This window comes from Dermacentor albipictus, unplaced genomic scaffold, assembly GCF_038994185.2.
Source record: "Dermacentor albipictus isolate Rhodes 1998 colony unplaced genomic scaffold, USDA_Dalb.pri_finalv2 scaffold_16, whole genome shotgun sequence".
In the NCBI taxonomy this organism is placed as follows: Eukaryota; Metazoa; Arthropoda; class Arachnida; order Ixodida; family Ixodidae; genus Dermacentor; species Dermacentor albipictus.
Genome location: NW_027225570.1, coordinates 7639189 through 7649391, shown reverse-complemented (window position 1 = coordinate 7649391; position 10203 = coordinate 7639189). Strand labels below are relative to the sequence as shown.

The following is a 10203-nucleotide window of genomic DNA, read 5'->3' as shown; positions in this document are numbered from 1 at the left end:
TTTCTCTTGAGGTATAACGACAGCCTGCAGTTCATGATCTGAAAATGCCTCCCAAAAACACCCCAGCCCATTCTTATTCTTCTGATTATTTCACTCTCATGATCCAGATCCGCTGTCACTACCTGCCCTAAGTAGATGTATTCCCTTACCACTTCTAGTGCCTCGCTACCTATTGTAAAATGCTGTTCTCTTCCGAGAATGTTAATTATATCACGATCCACCTGGGTTCGTGAACAAGGGAGGGCTCGAGACAACCTCCGTTAGACGGACGCTCCGCAGCGTGCTGGTGCTGAACGATGACTGACGACCGAGCAGCCGCGCACGCCGGTGTTTATTGCGGTGCTGTGACCAACGTTGCCTGCCGAGCTTGGCAGGCCGCCGAGCCTGGGGGCGTCACATGCTTGCTACACCCCCTTACCCTCAGTTTGTTTGTTAAATAAAAGAAACAAACATCCATGTTCAGAGCAGAAGGCTTTTCCACCGTCCCAGCAAAGTTGACGGTGCCTCCTACCCAGGCGAGTAACGGTCCGGGGGCCTCCGCCGTCGAGTACTCCGCCTGGGCACCGGTGTTGATTGGTCGGGTGTGGCAACGCCGGGTGCTGCCTGAGCCAGCCTCGCTCCATCCGGAGGGTCCGTACTGGTCGGCCTTGCGAGTGATGCCGGGCTCGACACCGGTCCAACGGGCGCCACACCACTGGCTACGGTTGCCGCCTCTGAGGTGGGTGGTGCTGTGCTGGAAGCGACTGGTGCTGCCGCTAGTCCTCCTGCGGGGTGGAACTCAGAAGTGGCAGTCGAGGGTGCTTGCCAGGTCCCGATGCGAGGCCTGACATGGTCGGCGTGTCTGTGCCACATGGCCCCGTCTAGCATGCGGATGAGCACAGATTAGGCGCTGGCAGGAGACACCACCTGTCCAGCAGACCAGGGTGGGCCAAGACGGAAGTTCCTGGCGAAAACTGGAGCTCCCGACTCTGACAAAGGCCCGATACGGCACCCTTGGTCAGCAGCCAGCTTCTGTTTCAGCTGCTTCAACAGCACTGTAGATCGGAGGTCCGGATGCAAGACGTCCAAGGGTGTCTTGACCATCCCACCCAGCAGCAGCTCACAGGGAGCACGGTCAGTGACATCGTGGGGCGTGGTCCGGTACTGAAACAGTATCCGGGCAATCTGCGTCCGGAAATCCCCAGTCTGCCTCTTCTGGAGATTGTCTTTGATGGTTTGCACCACCCGCTCGGCTGCACCATTTGAAGCAGGGTGGTACGGCGGAACCATCATACGGCGGATTTCGTTCTTCGTCAGCCAGGTCAGGTACTCTGCGCTGGGGAAAGCAGGACCATTGTCGGACACGATGATATCCGGAAACCCCTGGGCGGCGAAGACCTGTGGCAGCGCTGCAATGGTCGCGCCTGCTGATGGAGTGGTGGCAGGTAGAACCTCCTCCCACTTCGAAAAGGCGTCCACCAGCACTAAGAAGTAATGGCTCTTGAAGTGTCCCCCAAAATCCACATGTAGGCGGGATGAGGGTCTCTGTGAGAACGGCCAGGGGGTGCTTTCCACATGACGCGAGGCTCGCTGATGCTCCTGGCAGATTTGGCAGCTCTGCACCATATGCAGGCTGGCTTCCGGGTACTCCGGCAGACGAACGCCCAGTGCATGAATCCGGTTTCGGCGCAGCAGCGTCGGCGACGACCCCTTCGCTAAATAAAGGGGAAGGGTTGCCTCCCTGTCGCCAAAACGAACGCTGACATGTGCCTGACCCTGGATCTGGGAGAGTTGCCCGGAGGAGCTGCGCAGCGTTACGCCCGAAGCCTCGACGGACACGCCGAGGCAAGTACGCTTGAAGAGTTTCCCGGCCATTACTGACACGCTGGCCCCTGTGTCCACCTCCATGGAAATGGGGTGCCCGCAGATTTCGACGGTCAGCATGTACGGCGGCATAGACGACGGTACAAAACCTGTGCGCCACATGTCGAATATTGGCGGCTCCTCGGCCACGACGTGGAGCCTGGCCGCGGAAGAACATGAGCCTGCTGCTGCTGTTTGCTGTTCATCCTCCCCTTCGGCATACACGTGCCATGTGCCCAGCTTTCCCGCCCGTATTGTGCTTGAGCGAACTGGCACTGTGAGGGGGAGTGGGCGCCACCACAGCGACCGCAGGTACTGCCCTTTGTCGCCAAATCGTTGACCGCCGCTTCTGCCGACGGTGAGTCAGTCGCACGGGAAATCTCGCCGGCGTCCTTGGCGGCAGCTTCCATTGCCATGGCTGCCTTCACGACGGCCTCCAGCGTGGGGTCGGGAAGCTCCAGGAGTCGCGTCTGCATGGCAGGGTTGTTGATGCCGCAGACGAAACGGTCCCGGAGCAGCGAGTCCAGCTGGTCCCCGAAGGCGCAGGCACTCGCTAACCCTCGTAGCGCACCAACGAATTGCCCGAGGGTCTCTCGTTCCCGGCGGCTCCGGTTATTGAAGCGGAAGCACTCCATTAGTGTGGACGGTGCTGGGTTGAAATGCGAGCGCAGTATGGCGAGCAGCTCACCCAGCGTCTTGACGTGCGGCGTGTCTTGAGAAGTTGACGTGCGGCGTGTCTTGCGGCTTGAGAAGTTCGAGCAAAAGGCTGAAGACGCGGGTCCCGCAGCGGGCCAGGAAAATGTCCCGCTGTTTGTCCTCGGGTTTGTCGTTTGCCCCGAAGAACACATGGACTTGCTTCTCGTACATTTGCCAGGCGGATCCATCTCCCTCGAACGGCTAGGGCCTCCCGTACAGCGGCATGGCGGCAGCAACAGGGGGCGGTGTTTCGGCGCTAGCAGCGGCGTGGGACGATCCGTGGGTACTCGTCGATACATTACTTTTGTTTTCTGCAAATTAATTTTCAAACCCACCGTTCTTCTTTGCCTCTACAGGTAGGTGAGCATCCATTGCAATTGGTCCCGTGAGTTACTAAGCAAGGCAATATCATCCGCGAATCACAAGTTACTAAGGTATTCTCCATTAACACTTTTAAGCGTTAATTAACATTAACATTAAAACTCCATTAAGTCTATTTCATTTCTAGTCTCGCCATTCGGGCTCCTCCACGTCCACTTTCGGCTATCCCACTTGCGGATGAAGGTATTCATTATCCGCATATTATTCTGTTCCGCAAACTCTACTAATAACTCTCCCCTGCTATTCCTAGTGCCTATGCCATATTCCCCCAAGGCCTTTTCTCCTGCCTGCTTCTTGTCTACCCTGGCATTGAAGACGCCCACCAGTATTGTGCATTTTGCTTTGACTTTACCCATCGCCGATTCCCCGTCTTCATAGAAGCTTTCGACTTCCTGGTAATTATGAGTGGATGTAGGGGCATAGACCTGTACGACCTTCAATTTGTACCTCTTACGTTTCACAACAAGCCCTGCCGCCCTCTCGTTAATGCTATAGAATTCCTGTATATTACCAGCTATATCCTTATTAATCAGGAATCCGACTCCTAGTTCTCGTCTCTCCGCTGAGCCCCGGTAGCACAGGACGAGCCCGCTTTTTAACGCGATAGCGTTAAGGAGCTCGTGTCGCAGAAAAGCCGGTGTCGTCGGCGTCGGTGTCGGCGTCGGCGTCAGCGTTTTTGCGGCGTTGACCGTGAGCGATAAATCACGGCAGGCACTCCATAAATAAAAAGCAACTTCCAAGATGGTCTGGGTGGGAATCGAACCAGGGTCTCCGGAGTGTGAGACGGAGACGCTACCACTCAGCCACGATTTCGATGCTTCCAAAAGGTACAAACGCGCCTCTAGTGAATGCGGTGTTGCCTTCGAAACGAGCCGTGGAAAGTTATACTGTGGTGTATATAGGTAATTATGAACATGTAACTTACAGAAGTCGCAATTACACGAGTAGCGAAGTGCGTTTCGCTGCATTTCTTCTGCGCTTTCCGCACACGGAGAGCCATCTTGCGGCAAACACAGAAGAGCCCCTCCTCTCCATGTACGGCGCTGCCCCAACAGATGGCGCGCCACGCGCGCATTGAAGCTGTCGCGGTTCGGACTCTCTCCCCTGACAACGCTTCGCCTCGCTCCCTCCGCAGAATCAAGCGTCCTTCCTTTCTTTAGATCACTATCTCTCTATCTCTCTGCCCGTGCCGATCACGGCGTTTGGCTGGCGTGCATCATTTCCCCCTCCGGGATACCGAGTTCTTTGGTTCGCTCCGCTTGCTCAGGCGCACGTTTCATTGCTGCGCCGAACGCCGCGTTGCTCGACCATATCGCTCGACGCTCACCGCGTCTGATGCGGGGCGCCTCGTAAGTGATGGCTGCCCTGTAGCCCATTGTCTTACACCCATTGGCGGGTCGACGGGAACGCTATCGCGTTCCACTCTTGAAGGCGAAGCTTAAGCGTCCTCCAATTTTTAGCACTGTATATGCTTCTTTTGTCCTCCTAACTTCAATGAGCCCTATTATATCCCATTTACTACCCTCTAATACCTCCAATAACACTGCTAGACTCGCCTCACTAGATAACGTGCTAACGTTAAACGCTGCCGTTAAACGTTAAACGCTGCATATATACACGAGAAGAAGGAGGGTTAACCGAGGGGTCCGATTTTCATTAGTCATATCGTACGAAGCCAACAAACACTGACACCAAGGACAACACATGGGAAATTACTTGTGCTTAATAAATAAAATAAAGAAGCGATAAATTAACGGAAATGAAATTGGATGACAAAAATTGCCGCAGGTGGGGTGCGATCCCACAACCTTCGCGTTTCACGTGCGATGCTCCACCAATTGAGCTCCCACGGCGCCGTTTCCCCATCCACTTTCTTGGTTGTTATGTTTTCTAGTAGAATCCTGGGAGTGTTAGCCAGTGCCACCACTCACAGACCTCGTCGGCGGATGTAGGGCATCCTTTCTGCCACAGGCGTCACGAGAACGTAATATTTTTGGGTGAAGGCAACCGGTCAATAAACCCACACATGCTACCTGAAGGCATCAATGTTGCCGGATTCGAGACCTTCGTTATCTAATAAACGAGAAGAAATAGAGTTAACCGAGCGGCCCAATTTTTGTTAGTCACATGGTACGAAGCCAACAAATACTGACACCAAAGACGACACATGGGAAATTACTTGTGCTTAATAAATAAAATGAAGAAACGATAAATAATTGGATATCAAAGCGGATGAAAAAACAATTTGCCGCAGGTGGGGAACGATCCCACAACCTTCGCCATTCGCGTGCGATGCTCCACCAATTGAGCTACCGCGGCACCGCTTCCCCATCTACTTTCTTGAGTATTTATGTTTCTTTGTAGAACCCTGAGCGTGTTAGCCAACGCCACCACTCACAGACCTCGCCGGCGCATGTAGAACATCCTTTCTGCAGCAGGCGTCACGAGAACGTAATATTTTTGGGTGAAGGCAACCGGTCAATAAACCCACACTTGCTACCTGAAGGCATCAATGTTCCCGGATTCGAGAACCTTCCAGGGTTTGGCTAGGAAACATAAAAACCCAAGAAAGTGGATGTAGAAACGGCCCCGCGGTAGCTCAATTGACATTAAATTGGTGTTATAAAATTGGAGGACGCTTAAGCTTCGCCTTCAAGAGTGGAACGCGATAGCGTTCCTGTCGACCCGCCAATGGGTGTAAGACAATGGGCTACAGGGCAGCCATCACTTACGAGGCGCCCCGCATCAGACGCGGTGAGCGTCGAGCCATATGGTCGAGCAACGCGGCGTTCGGCGCAGCAATGAAACGTGCGCCTGAGCAAGCGGAGCGAACCAAAGAACTCGGTATCCCGGAGGGGGAAATGATGCACGCCAGCCAAACGCCGTGATCGGCACGGGCAGAGAGATAGAGAGATAGTGATCTAAAGAAACGAAGGACGCTTGATTCTGCGGAGGGAGCGAGGCGAAGCGTTGTCAGGGGAGAGAGTCCGAACCGCGACAGCTACAATGCGCGCGTGGCGCGCCATCTGTCGGGGCAGCGCCGTACATGGAGAGGAGGGGCTCTTCTGTGTTTGCCGCAAGATGGCTCTCCGTGTGCGGAAAGCGCAGAAGAAATGCAGCGAAACGCACTTCGCTACTTGTGTAATTGCGACTTCTGTAAGTTACATGTTCATAATTACCTATATACACCACAGTATAACTTTCCACGGCTCGTTTCGAAGGCAACACCGCATTCACTAGAGGCGCGTTTGTACCTTTTGGAAGCATCGAAATCGTGGCTGAGTGGTAGCGTCTCCGTCTCACACTCCGGAGACCCTGGTTCGATTCCCACCCAGACCATCTTGGAAGTTGCTTTTTATTTATGGAGTGCCTGCCGTGATTTATCGCTCACGGTCAACGCCGCAAAAACGCTGACGCCGACGCCGACACCGACGCCGACACCCGACGCCGACACCGACGCCGACGACACCGGCTTTTCTGTGACACGAGCTCCTTAACGCTATCGCGTTAAAATCGTTGTCACGCAGGCACCGCCACTTGCTATCGCGCCTACCTTGTCCCATCGTCGTCATCATTCCATCGTAGCCGTGCCATTGCCGTCACTCCAGCTGCGTTATCCACTCTCGTCATGCCGTCGTCGCCAAGTTTTCGTCGTCATATAGGCTTCGTGGTGCAGTCATTGTCGCCTCATTGTCATCACACTCATCGTCGTCTCATTGTCGTCATGGTGTTGTCTTGCCATCGTTGTCACTGCAGCGTCGTCACACTGTTGTCGCCCTGCCATCGTCGTCGCGCTTTCTTTTCACCATCATCACTTCAGTAACGTAATGCCATCAGCGTGAAACCACCTTCGTCGATCCATCGACATCCATGTTCGTCGTTCTGTCGGGATCATGCTATCGTCATTCAATCGTGATTAAGCCGTCCTTGCCGAGCTGTCGTCATTGCGTCGTCGTCCCACAGACGCTATCGTGCATTTGTTGTCATACTGTCATCACCATGCCGTCTTTATCATACGATCGTCGACATTCTCCCTTCTTCATCCGGTTGTCCTCATACCGTCGTCATCACACTATCACCCTCATTTTTGTACTGTACTCATGCGGCCCTTGTCAAGCTGTCGTTATATTGCTACGGAACAGCCGCCACAGTGAGGCTGCACTGTGGAGGAAGAAGACGACGTGGGCCCCGCTTGATATAGCGTCGCCATTTTGGCCTTCCGTTAGCTTCTCTGTAAATACATTGTATATAGTATTGGGCTCCAGCTACACCTAACATTAATTTGGTGGAGGTGGACGTTCCCCGTACCCGTCATGGAGCTTCGCAGTGGTCGCAACGGCGACAGTGCAAATTCGGCTCCGGCCGGCGGCACTTCATCTACGCAACCATCTCCGCCTGCAGCCCCGACCAACGTCGCCGTCTGCCCCCTCGTGATCCTGGTGTTTTCAACGGAGTCGGCAGTCCTGATGTTGACGACTGGCTCCGCTTATACGAACGTGTCAGCACCAGTCACAGATGGGATCCGACTATTATGCTTGCGAACGTTCTTTTCTACCTCGACGGAGCTCCACTTGCATGGTTCCAGACTCACGAAAAGGAGATCTCGAGCTGGGATCTCTACAAAGACAAGCTCCGCGACCTCTTTGGCAATCCGTTCGGTCGCCAAGTCAATACCAAGAAAGCCCTTGCCACACGTGTACAGACGTCGACCGAGTCCTACGTGTCGTACATTCTCGACGTTTTGGCCCTTTGTGCCAAGGCTGACCCGACCATGTCTGAGGACGATAAGGTTAATCACGTCCTCAAAGGCATTGCTGACGATGCCTTCAATTTAGTGGTGTTTACGAACGTCACCAGCATCGATGCGATCCTCAAGGAGTACCGCCGTCTCGAGCACGCTAAAAGCCACCGGGTTTCCCAGCACAACACACGACTTCCCAACACAGCTGCTACGTCATCCTGTCACGACCTCTTCAACCAGCCGTCACGATGTGACAACTTGACCCGCATCATTTGTCGTGAGGTCGAAGCGGTACAACCGGCGGCCCCTTCATTCGCGTCACCTGATCATTCTCCGGTGACAATCTCCTTGATCCAGGCCGTCGTCCGTCAAGAGTTGTCCGACGTCCGTCTCCAATCCATTCGTTCCATACGCTCGGAACCTGTTTCTCCGCGCACGTCCCCACCACGTTCTTCTTACTCCTCTTACGGACAGCGCAACCCCTCCGAATGGCGAACCGTGGACGATAAGCCGATCTGCTTTAACTGCCGACGCATTGGACATGTCGCTCGCCACTGCCGCAGCCGCTGGACTTCTCCGATACGCTATTCTCCTGATTACCACCCTCGCCCCTCTAGCACGTGCTTTTCCTTTGCCCCTCCAATGCCCGCTTCACTACGTGACCCTGCGGCACCTTTGACACGACCCCGCTACTCCCAATCGCCTTCTCCCTCCCGTCGTCAATCTCGTTCGCCCCCGTCACGCAGTGCTTCTTCTCCGACCTACTCGCCGCACCCCCGACCGGAAAACTAGACAGTGCAGCTTCTGGAGGTGAAGCTGCAAAGATGACATTGGCGCGAAATCCTCGCTTCACCTTACCCACGAACAAGAATCTTTTGGACGTTCTCGTCGACAATGTTCCTGTGTGCGCGTTGATTGGCACCGGGGCGCATGTGTCCATTATGAGTGCTGCTCTTCGCCGTCGGCTCAAGAAAGTTCTGACGCCCCCCCCCCCCTCCCCCCCGAACCGATTTGTACAAGTCGCCGACGGAGAGACTGTCGCTATTGTTGGCGTGTGCTCTGCCCGACTCACCATTGCCTAGAGACACACCGTCGTCCTCTTCACCGTCATCGAGCATTGCCCTCACGAACTCATTCTCGGTCTGGATTTCCTTGCCAATCATTCGGCCCTCATTGACTGTTCGTCCAGCTCACTTCGCCTCGACTTGCCTCTTCTTGCCGACCCTGTGGAGCCGCCTCCAAGCCGTTTGAGCTGCATGGATTTTATTCACCTACCACCTCAATCTGTGACGCACGTCGACTTGTCCTCACCAGCTGTACCTGACGGTAATTACGTGGTTGCACCCATTCCGGCAGCTATACTTACACATGGTGTTACCGTGCCGCACACTGTGCTGACAATTACTGGCAACCGCACCAGCCTTCCCCTCGTCAATTTCGCGCTAACCGCGCAAGTTCTGCCTCAAGGGATTTCATTGCCTATAATCAGCGCTTTACAGGATGATGATATCGAGCCATTCACAGTGGAAGATCGTCACAGCTCAGCCCATACCATGACGTCATCGCACGGTACTGACGTCGACATTGAGAAGATTGTTTCCTCTGACCTTGCACCTGTTCAAGCTGAAGCCCTTTGCCGCGTTCTTGACGGCTATCGCGACATTTTTGACTTTGACAATCGTCCCTTGGGTCAAACATCCGTCGTGACCCATCGCATAAACACTGGCGATGCGAACCCTATTCACCGACGTCCATATTGCGTTTCTGCGCCCGAACGAGCTGTTATCCAACAGGAAGTCAAAAAGATGCTTGCAGAGGAAATTACCGAGCCTTCCTGCAGTCCCTGGGCTTCTCCCGTCGTACTTGTCAAAAAGAAGGATGGAACGTGGCGCTTTTGTGTAGATTATCGCCACCTGAACAAAACCACGAAAAAGGACGTCTACCCTTTGCTACGTTTGATGACGCTCTAGACTGCTTGTACGATGCCACCTACTTTTCTTCTATCGACTTACGGTCCGGCTACTGGCAAATATCCGTCGACGACATGCACCGAGAGAAGACTGCATTTATTACCCCTGACGGCCTTTATCAGTTCAAAGTGATGCCTTTCGGTCTCTGTAACGCGCCCGCCCCCTTCGAACGTATGATGGACTCTTCGCTTCAGGGGTTCAAGTGGTCCACCTGTTTGTGCTATCTGGACGACGTCATCGTTTATTCCCCCACATTTGACAGGCACCTAGACCGTCTTTCAGCGATTCTTGACGTTTTCCACCGCGCCGGTCTCCAGTTGAATTCGTCAAAATGTCACTTCGCTCGCCACCAAATCACCGTCCTTGGACACCTCGTCGACGCCAGAGGCGTGCGACCTGATCCGGACAAAATTCACACCATTACGAACTTTCCTGCTCCGAAGTCTACCGAGGACGTTCGTAGTTTCGTAGGGCTGTGCTCTTATTTCAGACGCTTTGTGAAGGATTTTGCGACCATCGCACGTCCTCTTACCGACCTCTTGAAGAAAGACATCCCATTTTCTTGGGGACCTG

General features: G+C 54.2%; 1 protein-coding gene across 1 annotated transcript; it reads right to left on the bottom strand.

Moving 5' to 3' along the window:
* Window positions 1–882: 882 nt before the first annotated feature.
* On the bottom strand, window positions 883–2726 carry LOC135901699 (uncharacterized). Its single transcript, XM_065431543.1, has 2 exons — window positions 2159–2726; window positions 883–2117 (listed from the first exon to the last, which is right to left on the bottom strand). The coding sequence occupies exons 1-2, from the start codon at window positions 2724–2726 to the stop codon at window positions 883–885; spliced, it is 1803 nt and encodes a 600-aa protein (XP_065287615.1).
* Window positions 2727–10203: the final 7477 nt, after the last annotated feature.

Excerpts from the sequence above, each read along its gene's own strand:
- LOC135901699 (XM_065431543.1), bottom strand. The coding sequence starts at position 2,726 with ATGGATCCGCCTGGCAAATGTACGAGAAGCAAGTCCATGTGTTCTTCG. Across the intron at positions 2,118-2,158 it reads CGATTTGGCGACAAAGGGCA|TGCCAGTTCGCTCAAGCACA; the intron begins GTACCTGCGGTC and ends TCCCCCTCACAG.